A 19,302-nucleotide genomic window follows, 5' to 3' on the forward strand; every position below is an offset into this window, starting at 1 on the left:
TACTCCAGCAATATTAGGTATTTCGTTAAAAGGTATTTTTACTATCGATAACTGAAAACAACTTTGACCAAATTTCTGGAACTAGAGAAATTGTGGCACCGCTACTTCTATATCAGAAAATGAGTCATTCAATATCCACCCTTTGATAACGATAAGTTTCACATTGTGGTCAAAACGTCTAATGAGGATTTCAACCGTAGGTTGCAAGAGTTCGAAGGAAACCTATTCGTACAAGGCTTCTCTTTCATGTTACTATCATTGTTAGATGGTACCTCTAACTGAAAGTTCAGCAATTCGCAATGGCTCAAAAATAGCTTCAGAAGCCCTAGAATTCCGGAACGCAGACGAAGTTCTACACTCTGATACAGCCTATTATAGTGTGAACGAATTTTTTTATGACAATTTCCACTAACATTTTCTCTGTATCAGTAGGCGAATAGTTTTATATCATGAAAATTGTTTTTTCTTCTATGTTTCTTCATAAAAATATCAAGAAATAGAAAAATCTGTCAATAAATTGTTAACAAGTGTGTAGTTGAAAAAACAGAAGTTTATTACACAGTAAGTATATTTTCACCAAAATGAAACATTCGTATGTAAAATAAACTGCTGAATTCAAAAATGTAAAAAGATATAGGGTGTTCCATTTGTTTCTATCATTTGAAGAAACTATTAAATATATAGGAATGTAGGTTTTCACGGCTGGGTCAATGTTTTGGTTGGTTTCCGGGTTTTGGCGTGGTCGAAGTACTCTTCTTGAAGTGTCAAGTGAATCTATGGCTTTCATTTTTGCCATGTCATTTATAGTGTTGATATTCCTCCCACTTTCTGTGATAGTGCGATTTGTGTGACTTGGCTTCGCTTTGGCGCCTTTCAAAGCTGTGTGCCAGATATTTGGTAGAAATATTCTCTTTTCCTTTCTGTTATAGTTCTTTTGGTGTTTGTGTTTTTCTATGGCTTCTAAGTACATTTTTGTTGGATAATGATTCGACGTTACTAGCCTCTCGGTGTTTTCGAACAGGATCTTGTGTTCCTCGTCGGACAGTGCATGTCCTAATTTATTATTCAATAATCATTTCCGATTATTGTATAAGAATCACAATAACTATATAATATATATATATATATATATATATATATATATATATATATATATATATATATATATATATATATATATATATATAACTATATCTATATAATATATACAATCGATCGCTTCAAAAACACTTCACTAACTTTCTTCGAAAGCTTCTGATAATTCCTCTTCCATATTCTCTGTTTCACTATCAATGTCGTCATTTAAATCAATAATGAATTTATTTCCACCATTAATATCCAATAAGTGTCCAATCTTCATATAGTCTTTTTCAAAAAAACTTACTTTTTATTCCTTTTCTGTCAGTCTTCTTCGGTAATATTAGATACTTCTTCTTTAACTAGCTCTATTACCTTCTTATCAAATTTTGGAAAATTATTTTTACGTCTATCGCTTTCATTTCAATTTTCCACAAATCCACTCGATGGAATTGAAAACACAAAAATAAGGGGGAAATCTCATTATGGTGTGTCCATACTTTTCAGCAATACTCTCAAAGTGATACACTTTTTCAAATGTTTTTGTCTGTCAAACTTCAATTAGTTGGTTTTTGGTATAGTTATCTTCAAAATACAAATTGTTATCCATTCAAAAAACTTTGTATTTCATCTTTCCTCGAGTTTTTATTCGGTACTTTGATGAGCTGTCGCGAATGATAGGAAGCGTTGTCTAGAACTATTACACTATTCGCATCCAAATTTGGGATCAATGCGTTTTCAAACCATTCCTCAAAAATATTAGCTTCCATGTTCTTATGATAGTCAACATTTCAGTCCTCAAATTTTTTTCCACATAATTTCAAAGAGTTCGGAACCCATCCTTCACTTCCTCCGCAATTCACAATGATTAGTCGCGATCCTTTATTTGCAGGCATGTTAGGCGTACACATTCTCAAACCATCAGTCCACCCTTTCGTAACTGTGTCGTGAGTGTCATACCAAGTTTCGTCAAAATAGAAAATTTGCCGTTGTTCTTGTCTAGATTTATTTATTTGTTCTAAGTATTTGTTACGCAATTTCACTATTATTCTGCTTTCCATAACTGTTGACGTTTGTTTATTATTTTAAATATAAATCCTAGTATCTTTATCCAATTCTGAAGAGTTTTGTACAACAGCTCACGTTATGGCCGGAAGTATTAAATTTCTTCCTTACGATTTCAGTTGTAGGAATCTCATTGCTTTTGAAACAGTCGTATATTGTTTTTTTCAATGATTTTATTAGATGAACATCTAAAGGTTTTGGTAATCCCGTATCACATCGCGTCTTGCGTTTATAAGGTTTGTTTTTGACTATTTTACGTATAGTTGAGAAAGGAATTTCGGTCAAATCTAATGTTACTTGTAACATTAGATTTGACAAGTTCGAAACCGAACTTGAGATGTAGATTATTATATACATTGAAACATACTCTCTGTGTTTCAATATTTAAATGCATCCGAATCTTATTCATTGGTATATTTTTTTCGCATAGTTCACCATTGCTATTGGAATCACTACACAGGAAAAAGTCTGCGTTGTTATCACACTCGTTATTACTATTAGTACTTGTCCAAGGACGTCACATTTTAAACAGATAAAAAAAATTAAGTAATTATAACTGCACCAATTTCGAATTTAGTTCCTGAACTAAAAATTGACGACACAACGGCGATACTCATCCCCACATTCTATTCGTCATCGTATCATGACTTCAATTTCAATTTTATGACACTTCAGCCAATCATAAACCTCGGTTGGTAAAAATTATTCAATACGAACTGCCAATTCTTCAGTCCACGTGGACTAGTTCGCAGCGGCATTATTTCTCTCTATTGGTTTTTTTTGCCTTTGAGATGCCAATAGCTTTAAGTATTCACAATAAAGGTTACTTCGACTTCGATATAGACTTTACCACAGTTACATAAAAGCCTGTAAACTCTGGCTGATTTGAATGGGTCTCTACTGTGTTTTGCTGATCTCATCAGATGCTCCGATATTTTCTTCGTTGATTTGATTTTCTTCTTCTTTAGGATTTTCCCGATTCTTTATTTCTTTGAAATCTTTAGCACTGTAGCAGGTACATATCTTAAAAAATAAGTGGCATTTCGATCCATTAGAGAAAGGTAGAGCAGCATCATGTGGAAAAAAACGAAAATGGGACAATGTAAGTCCAGCAGTTCGTCAAATATTGGATTTAAAGATACCTTCAGATAAATTTGTTTTCTTTATAATCTAGTAAATGGTTCAAGAAATATATCTCCATCAAAAGTGTTCACAATCGGGAATCTTTTAATTAAGGTAGGTATACGGTTTTTATAATTGTACGCAATAAGATATAACCTATTCTTCAGTTCAGTGACGAATTCTGCTGGATTTCATGACCACTTTCTCGAAGTCGTACCTGTGAATGAATGAATGAGTCATTCTTGATTAAGGCCAAATAAAGTTACTATACTCTTAAGTAGTGATTATATACGCAATATGACATGTTAAAACGACAGGTTGAAGCATATTTACGTGGGCAGTTCATGTTCATGGGATAAGTCTCGGGAAAATTTATGGTTGCAATTTGTATTCGTACCAGACATATTCAAATTCATCGTTTGCTTATTTGTAGTGGGAGTGGTAGTAATAAAATCGCTAACAAAGTTAAAAAATAGTTGGCCTACATCCACTGTGACTTCATCAGAAACAAACTAAACACGACTATCGTAAAATTTGACGTTTGTTTCTTCATATATTTTATGTTCAAACTTATAACGAATACATATCTGATGTACCTAATAAAAAACATCGTTAAAACCAAAAGTTGCCGAGTTTACGAGTACCTAATCTTTTTACGCTATATCAAACAGTTGATCTGATACATTAATGTTTAGATAGTAAAAATATTTTGAAGGAAGTGTTAGAAATCACACGTTAAAAGGTAAGATCTCGTTAGTCCTTAGCTCCCACGAGTTTCGACTTCTGAGGGTTGTAGTCTACAGCTGATTAACAGAAAAACCTATTTTAAACCTACTTCTTTAAGGGAGCAAGAAAAAATTTAATATATAAATAATAATTCAAACATCTTTATACTATACACACACTTATTTCAGATACTGAAATGAAAAAAAATTATACTCGACCGTTGAAATTTTCGATTAACCATAATCGGCTGTCAATCATACGGAATTGAACCAAGGTTAATCGACAGTTTGAATTTGAATCAACCATCGATTATAGTTTAAACTGTGTATAAATGATCTACAGTCCGTAAATATTTTTGATTAAGAACTTTGGATTGCACTGAAGCCACTTTATCTTTCTGATAATTTTGTTTTAAATTTATTGGTGCTCAATCTTTATCTAGAAAACGTATTTTTTTATTTGAAATCGAAATCATCAGTGAATATAAATATAATTGAAAATTATCTAAACTGAAGTGAGAGAAACATCAAACTGGAATAACAACTGAGCAGATGGGGGACTCTTGAAGTTGAGAGAATATGTTTCAGAGACCAAAAGCAGTATTACCCAAAAATTCAAAGGTGTCAGAATTTCAGTAATTTAGGAAATGAGCTTCATGGAATGATTCAGGAAATTGACTTATTCATTGCTAAAGTTTTCAAGGACTTCCTTCATCTGAGTACAGGTTTCAATTCAGCTAAATGACTGTGAAACATACGCTCTAGTATTATATTGCTTATAGGACTCAGTGATATTTTATGTTCAACTGCAATATTTGAAAAAAATTCAACTAATCAGACTCTAACTAGATTGAGGAGGGGTTTCGTCGTTAACCTAATTGGTTATATAAAGGCATCTATGATAACATTGAAAATAAAATAGAAATCATAAAATGTAAGTGAGGCGATGTGGTAAAATAGAAAGGTAAGATATGAAATACTATCATTGAAAAATAGATTTTACCAACCAATACAAGATTCTATTATGACGTGATAGTTACGAATAGAAGAAATTTATAAGAATATCGCGATTTTTCCCCAAGGGTCACAGTCCTTCTGTTTTGCTATCATTCCTACGAACCGCAATCTTCAGAATTCGAAACTTATGCTAGCTAAATATTAATAATTTGAAACAATAACCGATTCAGTGAGTAATCAATTGGTTGGTCATCAAACAGCAACACAAACATCTCGAACTCAGTGCCGCCGCCCAGCTCTATTCGCAATGCGCATTACCAAGGTGCCAGTGGGAAGATTACGCGGCTCTGTCACATGATCGGCTCCCTCACAAGTTCTTATCGGAAAATAAACTAACTAACTGAATTTGTTGAAGCTGTGAGCCGTGGACTGGAATTTGTATACAGTAAAACTATAATTCTAAATCACAACAATGCAAAACAGGAGGGTGCTATCAATGATATCGGAAAAATATATTAATTGCTGTAACTGAAATTTTAGGAATAGTAAGTTTCAGGAAAGAAACATTTCAATATTGAGAATTCAACCCCTGAGGCTGTATATATTTCTCACTATACACATTGCTATTTAATGGGAAAGTCAGAAACCAGGAAATATACAAAGTCGGATGATTTCGAAACTCATTTAAATTACGTTTTATGATTAAGGAAATTGTGATCGGTTTCGGAGATATTCAAAAACCAAAATTCGTCAAAACAAAAAACGTTTTCATAATGCCACTTTACGAGATGTAGAAGATGACGTTTATAGATTTTTGATCCAACAATTCATCTCCAAGAAACCATTTTGATATTTTATATGAACTGAAAAAAATAATCAGCCGGTACCCCAGTTACCCCTTTTAACGACAACTTCACTGATGTACCACACATGATAGGAAATCGGAAACGTCATTTAACTAAGTTCTGATATGGGCAACATCTTCTTAATATATCTAACTTTGTATCTCTCACATCTTGGAAACATCGAATATGGCGTGTATTCTTCGAAAAGAATTTCAATTTCAATTTCTTCTTTACATTCCAGACTCTTCAGTTCCCATGTCTGAAAGATATCTAAAATCTGAATAATGAAATCGAATTTAACAGGTACTTTCATGTCTGATTTTTCAAATATCTTTCCAATGACCGAATGTATTATTGTTCGAATCGAACAATAATACAGACGATTCAGAAAAACACACAATAATTAGTTGAAATTAGTTCATCCATTATCCAGCTGCCATTTTAAACGACAGCCATCAAAAATGGAAACTTGGGCAAGTTAGGAGTTAACATATGATTCCTAGTATGGAACGAACAATACACATGAGCAAATTGTTCCATATTGGGGATCGATTCGGCATTCACAATAGCTTCTGTTGATTCGATGATTGGAACTATCAGTTTGCGCTAATCAATCAGCTACTCAAGTAAGGCTTTATTTCTGACATTTTTACTGAACATTTTACAAAACCGCATCACGTGTTTCATTATACAATAGCTTCCTTAAGTGCGCTCATAGTAACTAAATTCTACCTAATTACTGTTGAAAAAAATCTGTTCAAAATATGTTTATCCGTTAACCAGCTGTCGCACCCCTACGAACGACAACCCTCAGAAGTCGAAAATTGTGCGAGCTTATGATTAACGAGGTCTTACCTTTTAACGTGTGATTCCTAACACTGCTTTATATAAACTCACAATTTGAATCGTATAACCTTCTATTCTTAATCGATAATTCATATACACTAATTAGGTAGAATTTAGGCGTACGAACATGTTTGAGGAAGCTATTGTCTTATGAAACACATGTTGCGGTTTTGTGAACTGTTCAATGAAATTGACAAGAATATGGCATATCAGTTACACAATTAGCTATAATGAAATCTATAATGAAAACTTTTTTTATAAAAAATAAAATCTTAGATATTTTAAGTTTTTATGATTTCAGGCCACTTGATAGATGTGTTATCATCCACTCGCTCGGTGTTGTAAGAATCGAAATACTGTAATCATACAACAATCCTCCTGATGTTCCGTAGGCCAGAAATTCCTGTTCATTATTTCCTGCATATCTCTCATTATAATGGCATCCGCAGTAACATCAAGAAATACGCAATAAATACACCACTCACCGGATAAAAGAGCAACCAGAACTAGCAGTCTCATGTTAGCGGGTAAATTTCTTGTCTATATCAGCAAGTCCACAATGATAACTGTAGAGTTACTCCATCAATTGATATCCGGTCGAAGATCGCTGATGTTTATGTCATTTTCAGGAGGCCTGCAATGAAACGTTTCATTAAGTAGTGTGTTGCAATCATGCATTGTATGTTTTTCGAAAATTACAAATATGCCGATTTTCATTTGTTTCTCGAGAATTTCAATCATCGGAGTCAATATTTAACTATTGAGGTAATTTTGCAATAATGGTTGATAAGATACCGACTTCATTGTTTTGGAACTAAACAATCATCAATAAAAATATAATACCACCTATTATACTATTATGCGTTAACTATGAAAAAACGTGAAAATAAACATTCCAATTAAGATACGTGTCTCGTAAATACATATTCCAAACCTAACCTAACCTCTACTGTAATGAAAATCGACCGTCGACTCGTACACAGTGTGTTGTAAAGTCATTATCTAGTTTGAGATGAAATAATTCAATTTGAATAATAAAACCAAAGGGAAAGCATTTTCAAAAACTACAATATACCTCTTCCAATTTATACAATGAGGATAAGGCATAATGAGCAACTGGTACCATTCTAATTTCAAATTTACAGAATCCTTCACAATAGGATTTGTGTAACGTGACGTATCAGGACAATGAACTTCTCAATACCCATCACCCCAATGGTAAACCAAGGTGATAGAAAAAAAGTCCCAGCAGGATATGTTCAATCCTTGAAATGAAGAAATCAATGGAATCACGATGGTAAACCAATTCGTAAACCAAGGTGATGGAAAAAAAGTCCTAGCAGGACATGTTCATTCCTTGAAATGAAGAAATCAAAGAAAGCACGATGGTAAACGAATGGTATATCGAAGTGATGGAAACAAGTCCTAGCAGGACATGTTCAATCCTTGAAATGAAGGAATCAAAGGAAGCACGATGGTACACCAATGGTAAACCAAGGTGATGGAATAAAAGTCTTAGCCGGACATGATCAACCCTTGAAATGAAGAAATCAAAAGAAGCACTATGGTAAACCAAGGTGATGAAAAAAAAGTCCTAGCAGGATATGATCAATCCTTGAAATGAAGGAATCAAAGGAAGCACGATGGTTAACCAATGGTATATCAAGTTAATGGAAAAAAGTCCCAGCAAGACATGATCAATCCTTGAAATGTGGAAATCAAAGAAAGCACGATGGTAAACCAAGGTGATGGAAAAAAGTCCTAGCAGAACACGATCAATTCTTGAAATGAAGAAATCAAAGGAAGCACGACGGTAAACCAATGGTGTATCAAGGTGATGGAAAAAGTCCCAGCAGGACATGATGGTAAACCAAGATGATGGAAAAAAAGCCTAACAGGACATGATCAATCTTTGAAATAAAGAAATCAAAAGAAGCACGATGGTAAACCAATGGTATTTCAAGGTGATGGAAAAAAGTCCCAGCAGGACATGATCAATCCTTGAAATATAGAAATCAAAGGAAGCACGATGGTAAACCAATGGTAAACCAAGATGATAGAAAAAACTCCTAACAGGATATGATCAATCCTTGAAATGAAGAAATCAAAGGCAGCACGATTTGAAAAGCCAAATTCTTCAATACCGTTGAAGAAGACCTCATGCATTGGCTTTTTTATACGAGTACAACGTCTTGAGTAAAGAACTTGTCACCTACCTTTAACACTTAGTCACTACGGACAAGTCATTTTGACCCACACGACATGAGACGAGCTGAAATTTTCAGTTTCGCATGTGAGTAGAGGGGTGATTCTTTCAGTATTCTTCTATCGCTACTTCATCTTTGTTCTGACGTGTTAGTCGAGCTTTGTGCGTTCCCGTGTTTGTTGATATTGCTGTATTTGGGTCAAATTGACCCGTGCGTAGTTTGAACGGTAGTGTTATATGAAACACAAGGTACGTTTTATATTCCTTGAATGAATGAATCATTCCAAATTTGTATTATTATGAAATAATTGATTTTATTTTTATTTTACAGTATGAATAGGCCACTCCCTGAAGCTGAAATCCTACGAATTGTTGAAGATGAACAGTTTTGGGAGGATTGTTATTCCACAGATAATCCAGATGGACATGTAAATATTTTCGAAGTGCAAGAAAGAGTAGCTGCTACTTAAACTATTCTAGATGAAGGAGAAGCGTGATCATGAAGAAATAAGCGAACATGACACTGAGAGCGAACTAGAATGGATGCCTGATAATGAACAAGAGGAAGACTGAAGAAGTTAGGAAATATAATCGTCAAGCTTTTTATGGTAGAGACAAAATGAAATGGTCGAAAAATGCACCAAAAAGAGATAGAACCGAAAAGAAGAATTTATGTACAATGCTGCCTGGCTTGAAGGGAGTCGCAAGAAAGAATCCACCTTCGATAGTTTTGCAAGCCTGGAAACTAAATTTTTTCGGACACGATGCTCAAGAAAATCATATAAATTCCAAAATAGACAAATTGCCGATCGCAGTTCTCTGCTTCCTTCATTCACAATACCGACTTAGAAGAAATAGACTGGAGACTAGAAGGATGGACTGCTCTATTTAACTGACATTTTCAAATCAGCTCATGAGGATCTCATATCTCTATGGGCCAGTAATGGAACTAGCAGAGACATATTCAGATGCACGATGTCACTTGAAAGGTTTTCTTTCTTGTTATCCTCTATTCGATTCGATGATAATAGTACAAGAGAGGAAAGATTGAAGGAAACAAGTTGGCTGCCATATCTAAGGTATTGAATTAAGTCCTTCAAAGTGTTGTTACTTTCCTTTTCTATATTTGACCATAGATGAGATGCTAGTTCTACTTAGAGGTATCTGTGGATTCTGAATATTCCTGCCAAGTAAGTCTGCCAAATATGGGATCAAGGTACAGGTTTCGGCAGATGTAAAAACCCATTATATGATAAAATCCGAAATATATTATAGAAAACAGACACCAAGTAAGGCAGTTGTAGTTATGAAGTTGATTGATTCTGTGAAAGGGTCCAATAGAAATAACTACCGATAATTGGTATACCTCTCTAGAACTTGCAAATGCCTTGAACAAATGAAAAGTTGACGTTTGTTTGTACTTAGAGGAAGAATAAATCTTTTATTCCACCAAATTTTTTACCGTCTAGAGGAAAGGAAATTGGTAGCTCTCTATTAGAGTTCACTTCCGATATGACGATTGCTCATGTTTCGAAGAAAGAAAAAACCAAGATCAAAAATGCGCCAGCTACAGTACGTCAAGAAGATCTCGTATGCTAGAGTTATTTATCTGCATTCACCAGTCGGAAACGAATTAACGAGAGTAGACTTCCTGAAAATATTAGTCGAAGAGTTGTGTAGACCGCATGTAGTAACCAGGATAACTAACTCGAAGATATCATTCAAACTTTGAAATTTAGCAGCGGACACATTTAATTTCAAGTTTTCGCATCCACTGGAGCCTCAGCCTCATGAAGGACCTTCGAAAAAAACGATTTGCAAAGAATGTGCCATAAACATGTGCATCTTAGGTAAAAATACCAAATAAAGTACTTTAGCTGAAAAAACATTCTCTGAAAATTATTATTTAGAAATAGAGTGTGAAAGTATAGACTTTTTTTTTTGTTAATACCCATCAAGAAACCTGGTCATATTGACCCACCGTAGTACTAGTGTCACAAAATTTTTGTGTAGTGATTAAGGGTTGAGAGAATTGTTTCGCGGTCTTAAAACAATATATAGATATTGATTGAAAGCTTCTGCAAACTTTAAAGTCGTCATTACGCTACGTGCCCATGAATACGCGCCCTTCCTTTGCCTGGAGAATTATAACCCTAGACAGAAGATTCATGATGCGAACTTTTATAGATGTACATCATCTATGGAGTCTTTATGCCGACTCAGTATATTTCCTCAAGAATACACTTTACTTTTTCACAAGACATTACGGAGATTGTTCTCTTCTGAAGCTACCGCTTGCGTTGTTCCACACCCAAAGGAAATATATGTATGTATCTCCGCGATACAGGATGCTTCTTCCATTTACAGGTTTTATATCCTTTATTATATCTATGTAGGACGAAACTGCAGTAACGTTAGTTACAAAGTGGTACATAGGAAGTTTTGAATCTCATTTTTTATTCCAAATAATATATGCCGGAAATGGAGAAGTGCTGAATTCATTGGACCTATTCATTCCCCAGCTTCAGGCATCTCCATGGGAGTTTGTATCCCAAATCGTCCGTTTCACGTTTGTACTTTTCCCGAAAATAACGATGCCGTAGACATTTGAGTTAAGAGAACATTACTGGATGTAGTCTGTGAAGTCCTGCATGATTCGCAACCATGAGAGAGCAAGAACTGGAGCATTTCTCTTTTGGGCAACTGCATGGGAGGCTGATGAACTTGGTTTAGTTTTCGAAACTAATCGAGGGGGTCATATAAAAGCCTCACAGATTACTTCACTTCTACGGCAACACAAGGATAAGCCAATAAATGGGGTCTTCTTGGAAAACACGGAAGACCTCGTCTTACCAGAGTACTCGACTTTCGCTTTCCTCAGATCAAGTGAGCTGAAGTCAGAAACTAAGGGAATCATCACGGCCTGCTGGGATGGTGTGCTTAACACCTCACTCTACCGCAGTCGCGTGATGGCTATATAGGTTTCTGACACCTGGAGCAGGGTCTGCCGCAAGGCGCATGAGACTCGAATGTCGGGGCTTCGGGGATAGAGCTCAACCCTATAATACAAGTTTTATTGACCCAATTTACAATCCGTTGAAGGTAGAACCCTGTGCATGGATAATCGCATATCAGATACGTTACTTCTTTAAAAAATGTTGAAAATACGAAAAAACGATAGTGATATTGTTATAAATCATAATTTTGAACTCAGCTGAATATTAGATCGAATTGAATTCTAATATAATTATTGTTGTTATTTATGACATTTGGTTATAAATTGGTAGAGTATAGTAATAAAATCACAAACATCAATACAATCGCAATCGCAAGTAATACGCAATTATAATCTATATTTCTAGTTATGTCATACGAATATTCCATGCTATATCAATATGTAAAAATGTGTTTGGACTCAATATTCGCTTTTATGACATATACTTTGTACTTTTAGAATGATGAATTTTTTAACGTTTCAATTTGTATCTAACTCTGTAATAGTTTATTTTTAGAGAGTAGCGAGAGCCTTATTTGGGCTCAGTATGCAAAGTTAACTTTTATAAATTAATTTATTTTCACGACTTTTATTCTTGGGTCATGGTTTCAGTCTCTTACAATTAGGTCAATAAAAGTTGAGCAATACGAAATGTGAAATTAATCAAGTAGATGAATGAGTAAGAACAAGATGGAATGTTTCCATATATTTGTCTGTGTATACATGGATGCTAAAAATAATTGTTAAACGTTGATCCAGTTGAAATGAATGTGGAATCATTTCGATTTTGAAGGTTTCCATAACCGATCACAATAACTGAAAATATCAATTAGTCAAAATCAAAAATTTAAATTCACAATTCTGTTTTCCATAAATATACAGCAAGGATGTGAAAAGTCCCTTCCTCACAACTTTTTAATTGGACAAGGTATGTAAGGTAAAGAGGTAACTTTTTAGTTCTAAAACAATTCGCCTGAACAATTCACTCGCAACAAGTTATTTTTCTTCTTAATGTTCTAAAAAAACCTATTGAAAAATATCACTATTTATAGAAAGCGGTTTCAAGTTTTACATTAGTCTCATTGTCAACAATATTTGTTGTTGAAATAATTTGATGAATTGGGCTGGAAAAAACTATTTGCATTATCTGCATAAAGATGGTTGATATAAGAAGCAAAATGCATTCAAGAAAACTTCTATTAAATAAAAATTCATTTAAAATTGATCAAATTGATTGATACGCACTGTTAGTGATAATCATGGCACCCAAAGTGACGTTGTGAAGTTGCTACGACTGATATTAACATATTGGCCATCATTTCTGCGACAAAGATTAGATAAAAATGCATAACCATCGTCACCCGGCGCCACATGTTATTTTTCATAAATTTAATTGAGACGGCTGTTTTAGATATTCCAGAATAATCTTTATTGTCATAGAAAAGACAAAAAAAGTATCCATCTGACTTTTGAAAATTTTGTATCATTTCCTCATATACGGGAGTGGTCTGAAAAGTTTCCCACCTAACAAAGATACATACCATTTTTTTAATTTAATTTTCAACATAGTCTCTTCTCAATTTGCGCTCAGATGACACAATCTTCATCTCCCAAGCGCAATTTTTAGATGAAGGAACAGAAAAAGGTAGCTTGGGGCTAGATCGGGTGAGTAAGGCGGATGGTCAAGCAGTTATTACCGTAATTCGTGGATTTTTGCCATGGTAACCGCTGAGGTGTGAGACGGGTTTCCTTGGTGGAACAGGATTTTTTTTCTGCAAATGTAGTCGTTTTTCGCAGGTTCTGCCTTCAGATTGACAAATAATGATGCGAAGTATGTTCCTGTGATGGTTATTCGTTTTTGAAGAAGTTGATTCAAATAACTCCATGACTATTCCAAAAAACAGTAGCCATCGCTTTCCCAGCTAAAAAAACAGTTTTTTTTTGGAACTGATTCATCCTTTGCAGTCTACTGTTTGGACTATATTTTTGTTTCGGGCGTATAATAGTGTATCCAAGTTTCATCTACAGTTATCAATGTAGGCGCCAATTCTTGGATTCATCGCGCCTAAACTGCGTAAACAGAGCGTTGGAAATGTTCATTTGAACATTTTTTGGTCTAACGTGAGCAAACGCGGCACCCAACGCGCTGACAGCTTCCACATACATAAATGTTGATTTAATGTGACAAATACGTTTTTTTGACATGCTCATAACCTCTGCTATCTCTCTCACTTTCATTCGGCGGTCGTCTAGCACCATTTGGTGAATGTTTTCGTCGGTAGTTGCAGTTTTTGGACTCCAGAACGTCCATCATCTTTTAAGCTCTTACGGCCACGTCAAAATTAAGTTGCCCAAAATTTCACTGTCTGTGGTAAATGGTCATGCAGAGTCCCCATATACAGAATCCAAGTCATCTTTGATTTGCGTAGGCGTATTGCCTTTCAAAAACAAATATTGAATGACTGCTCGATATTCGATCTTGACTATTTTCTTAAAAACATTAACATTAACTCACTCAAACAACTGTTACATAACAACTGAGCGTCCAAAATGGCTGAAACTACGGTGAGTAACTATTAACAGATGAACAACGAAATTCACTAGCTTTTATTTACGAGTGCTGCTCGTGCGGTTGAGGTGGGAAACCTTTAGATCACCCTCATTAATTCTACTGGTGAGCAATGTGAATCCCTAAGTCTTAGATGTAAATTAATTGAAGCTTGTGGCTAATGTTACAAATTCAACCCTTATTAAGGGTTAGAATGGTACCACCTAACATTATTAGCATTTCTGGTCAAACCATGCATCTCAGTATAAGCGTACTAATTAGAACGCTATTTTTCGGAAAATTCTCATCAAAAAATAATAAGTCAGCGTATTATTGGGAGCAGAATTGAACGCAAATCAAAATGATGTACCACTTGACTCTCCTTCCCATTTAAAATTATAAGGGTGACATCTACCCCTCCTAGGGGTTTGAACCAAGAGGGCTACAAATAGTCTTCGAAAGTGTCCTCCTTGACAATAAAATTGACCTGTCTTTTCGATTCCTCATATTGTTTACTGGAAGGAAGATATGAAGGGTGGGAAGTTTTCAAATTGACACCTTGTATAGTGAAACCTTATAAAGACACTCCTGAAGAAGATATTGCATAGCAAAACAATCTAAACAATAATCCTTTCCTGAACCTATAACCCAGTTCCCAAAACCTACATTTTGTCAATATTTTTTGTTATGTTCATCGATATACTGCTATTAATTGAGACAATGTAGGTATCAAATGATTTATGATAGGTATAGGCAATGTAGGTATAGATACTTAGATTTGAATGTAATCTAGTTAGTTTTGAAAATGGTCTAATGAACGAAACTATTCAACAAATATAAAACTATCTTGGAAAATAGACAAAAGTGTGTTTTTATAGTGTATCCTCTGTAGTTAAAATCTTACAATAAAGTGTTTTTCGAATACGTTACAGATTTTCATCAAAAATCGGCAGACTTCATCACATACTCATGCAAAGGAGAATCTTTAAAAAAAATGTTTAATGTCTAAACAGGAATAAATCCCAATAACAAGACATATTAATATCATTAGCATTAGCAAGCATGTTACAGTTTTATATATATATATATATATATATATATATATATATATATATATATATATATATATATATATATATATATATATATATATATATATATATAAATCAAAAGGAGGAAATTCGTGGACAGGACACTCAAGAAATATGGATGTGGTGATGTTAGATGATGCCTGGGAATGCTGGGTCTTCTAATTGAAACCACAAATTTGCGGTTAGCTTCTGTTGGTGACACCGTGCATATGTACATTTTTGGTAACCAGTTGTTGTCCACCTTTGCAATTGGCTGCACCCCGCGCTGATGAGACCAATAGCCAGAAACACGTGTCCGCGGTTTGCCTCCATATTTCTTGAGTGTCCTGTCCATGAATTTCCTCCTTTTGATTTATATCATACACACTCAATAATATCTATATCTCTGTATATATATATACAATTACAATGTATATGTATATATATATATATATATATATATATATATATATATATATATATATATATATATATATATACAATTACAATGTTACAATGTAGGTGTGTTGTTGTTTTTTCGGGTGTTCATCCGTTGTGTACTATTCGATAGTCGACATTTCGCCATCATCTCACATGGCATTATCAAGACGTGTTACTGCTTCATCAAACTAAACGACACCGACATCTTTGCCAGCCTAGACATAAAATCCCTCTACCCGAGTATACTCATAAACGAAGCCCTAGCCACCATTAGAACTGATCATAGCTTTCCGCAATCTAGCAGAGCACTGCCTTATTTCATATTTGACAACCAGATCTATAAACAGGTAGCGGGAGCTCCGATGGGTTCCTCCCTATCGTCCGTGATCGCAAACCTGTTCATGATGCACTTCGAGAAAGAAGCACTTAACAACACTCGCCTCAAACCAAACCTGTGGAAAAGATATGTAGACATATTCATCATTTGGTCCCACGGAAAACAAGAACTAGACCGGTTTGTGACCTACCTGAACAACATCCATCCCCGCATCCAGTTCACTACCGAAAGAGAGGAGAGCAGGCAGCTACCTTTCCTAGACCTACTTATAACACGAAAACCAACTGGCAACTTGGGTTATACAGTTTACCGAAAACTCACACACACCAACCGCTACCTACAAGCAGCATCACACCACCACCCTACCCAGCTACAATCCGTAGCCAACACGTTAATATCCCGCAGTTTCCGCCTAACAGAACCAACAAACAGGGCAACAGAATTGAAGGAGACAACAAAGGCTCTGGCTACGGACCAAAGATCATTCAAAAGGCCATCGACAGACAAAGAAGAACCAAAAAAACATCCACTAGATCGACAGAAGACTTTCCATACGACAGACAATCTGTGACACTACCTTATGTCAAAGGTGTGACTGACAAAATCGGAAGAATACTAAGACGTAAAAACGTCCGGACAACCTACAAACCGCACAAAAAGATATCCAGTTGGCTGCCCAGACCGAAAGAGAGAATTTCCCTAGATAGCATCACATGCGAGGACTATGGTCAACAATATATCGGTCAGACCAACAGACGTATATCTGCCAGAACCCAGGAGCACAAAAACTCGATAAGAACAAAACAAACTTCCTCTGCCCTCTTTCAACACCATCTACAAACAGGTCACAAGATTAATTTTGAGTCCACAAAACAGATAGCACAGGTGCAAAACCCAAGAATTCGACAAATCAGGGAAGCTATCGAAATCGAAAAGCAAGGTCTCATCAACAAAAGGGATGACTCACTAAACATCCCAAGGATTTGAAAAACAATAATTAAAAACAACCCCCAAAGACAACCACAAATCGATAATGGACCATCGCAGGTAGGAGAACTGCCAGAAGCCATTAACAACCCTCAGGTAGAGGTAAATTATCAACTAGAAACACCTGAAGAGAGTAAACAAAATAAAAGAAACATTCTGGAGAGTTGAGCAAAAAACTAGGTGACAACTTGTGTGCAGCAAGCTATGAGAGTAATTGTAGAGCTAACAAGTGAAAACATAGTTCAGGTGTATTACAAAAAAACATAATTCAGCTGTATTACAGTGGTAGTAATAAGTAAGTAATCACATAGTTAAAGTAACTTTCAAGTTATGCTCATGTATTTTGACTAGAGTTCAAAAGTTTTGTAACATGGTTCTTAACTTGACCAATAGGTTCATAATAGATGTCGAGATTTCCACAGAGTTGATTGTAGAGTTTGCTCATTGCAACAACTGGTGATTTGAGTAATATGTTTGTTCTAAAACTTGGTAAATAAAAAGTCAGTTCATTTCTAGAATTAATTCGTGGAACATGAAAGTTTGAGTGTAAGAGTAGTTCGTGACAGTCAATCAGATTATTCAATAGTTTATAAATGAAAATTATAGAGTAGAAGGTTTTTCGGTTTTTAAGGAATAGAATAAATTTATTCAGTAGTATTCTGTTGTCGATGCCTTGTTCAGGGTAAACTCCTTCTAGCTTGTAAGTAATATATTTCATGAAGCCTCTTTGTATGGACTCGATTTTGTTTATGTGGACATTGTACATGGGTGACCATATAAGGGAGGCGTATTCCAGCCGAGATTAGACGTATGGATTGAAAAGAGTTAAAAAACTGTCTCTGTTACGAAAGTTCTTACAGTTACCATAGATGAGCTCTAGCATCCGTTTGGCTGAGCATGTTATTGTGTCATAGTGTATGGAGAAACTCAGTTTAGGGTCGAAAGTGACACCAAGATCCTTTTGATTAGTACTTATTTGAAGAGGTGTGTTATTTATGCAGTATTTATGGAAAATCACATTATGTTTTGTTGACTGTACAAGATTTACCCTGAGCCATAGTATAGAGATAATCTTTATACTATACCTCAACTATATTAACTACTTACCAAGTACATACCTCGACGAGAAAATACGAAATACTCATATACTCGATCTCAATTTATTTTATTTTTGATTTTACGAAGTTTTCACTCTATACTTAAGAGTGTAGAGTTTTCAGAAAACGTTTATTCTTAAAAAAAAACCTCCTTTTTAAATATTTTCAATTAAACATCTAAAGTCATGAAGAGTTTATATCATGAGATTGAAATAAAATTCCAAAACTGAAAGCATGGACTATGATTAACTAACTATTCAGTCATGATTTAGATCAGGCCTATCTGAAAATAGTTTGAAACTGTATACTGTCGGTTATTGACTGTTGAATGGATGATAAATCAGTTTCGATACTGCAGTGATTCCGTAGGTCAACACAATAACTATTGAAATATCGAACAAGAAATTTGAAACCTGTGTTTGTTTCGGTTGAATTAAATAAAAATAAACAATGCTTAGTAATATAATGCAACGTTTTAGAAAATGTTTGGACTTTGTATTTAAGAATTATTATCGAATAGTTCTCACTATATACATTGTTACTACCATCAGTTTATGAAATAAGCAATTTTTGGGTTCTACCTTGAAAAATTAACTTTTTTTGTTTATGGATTGTTTGGATATCATATTCTAGACGTATTAAAAAAACACTAAAATATTTTACAAAAATGCAATACGTGTTTCGCCATACAATGGCTTCTCCGGGCGTTTCTTTACCAAATAATTCTACATAGTATTCAATGTTTAATATATCTACAATTTGAAATACCTACATTTCAAGTACCTGATTCCAACAATAAACATATTCCCCATATTCCTCTGAGAGTAATTCTCAGAGGGAGATGAGTTTCACCAAACAAATTGCGGTCACCAACGGTTACAAGGTAGATAATATCGACTTCAATTCTTTTCGAAAAACTACAAAAGCAAGCCATGGACCAGGTCTACCAAAATTCAAGATGCGATAACGTCAGTTATAGAATAT

General features: G+C 34.7%; 1 protein-coding gene across 1 annotated transcript in view; it reads right to left on the reverse strand.

Moving 5' to 3' along the window:
- The window catches only part of LOC111511934 (uncharacterized), a 79,080-nt gene that overhangs the window by 13,278 nt on the left and 46,500 nt on the right, over positions 1-19,302 (reverse strand). Inside the window, exon 2 of the mRNA XM_023168047.2 lies at positions 7,123-7,271. Within this exon, the coding sequence (XP_023023815.2) occupies positions 7,123-7,156 (34 nt within the window). The 5' untranslated portion in view covers positions 7,157-7,271. The remainder of the gene's footprint in view (positions 1-7,122; positions 7,272-19,302) is intronic.

Source organism: Leptinotarsa decemlineata, unplaced genomic scaffold, assembly GCF_025532065.1.
Source record: "Leptinotarsa decemlineata unplaced genomic scaffold, Ldec_3_MD MMD2_tig00000008_RagTag_RagTag, whole genome shotgun sequence".
Lineage (NCBI taxonomy): Eukaryota > Metazoa > Arthropoda > Insecta > Coleoptera > Chrysomelidae > Leptinotarsa > Leptinotarsa decemlineata.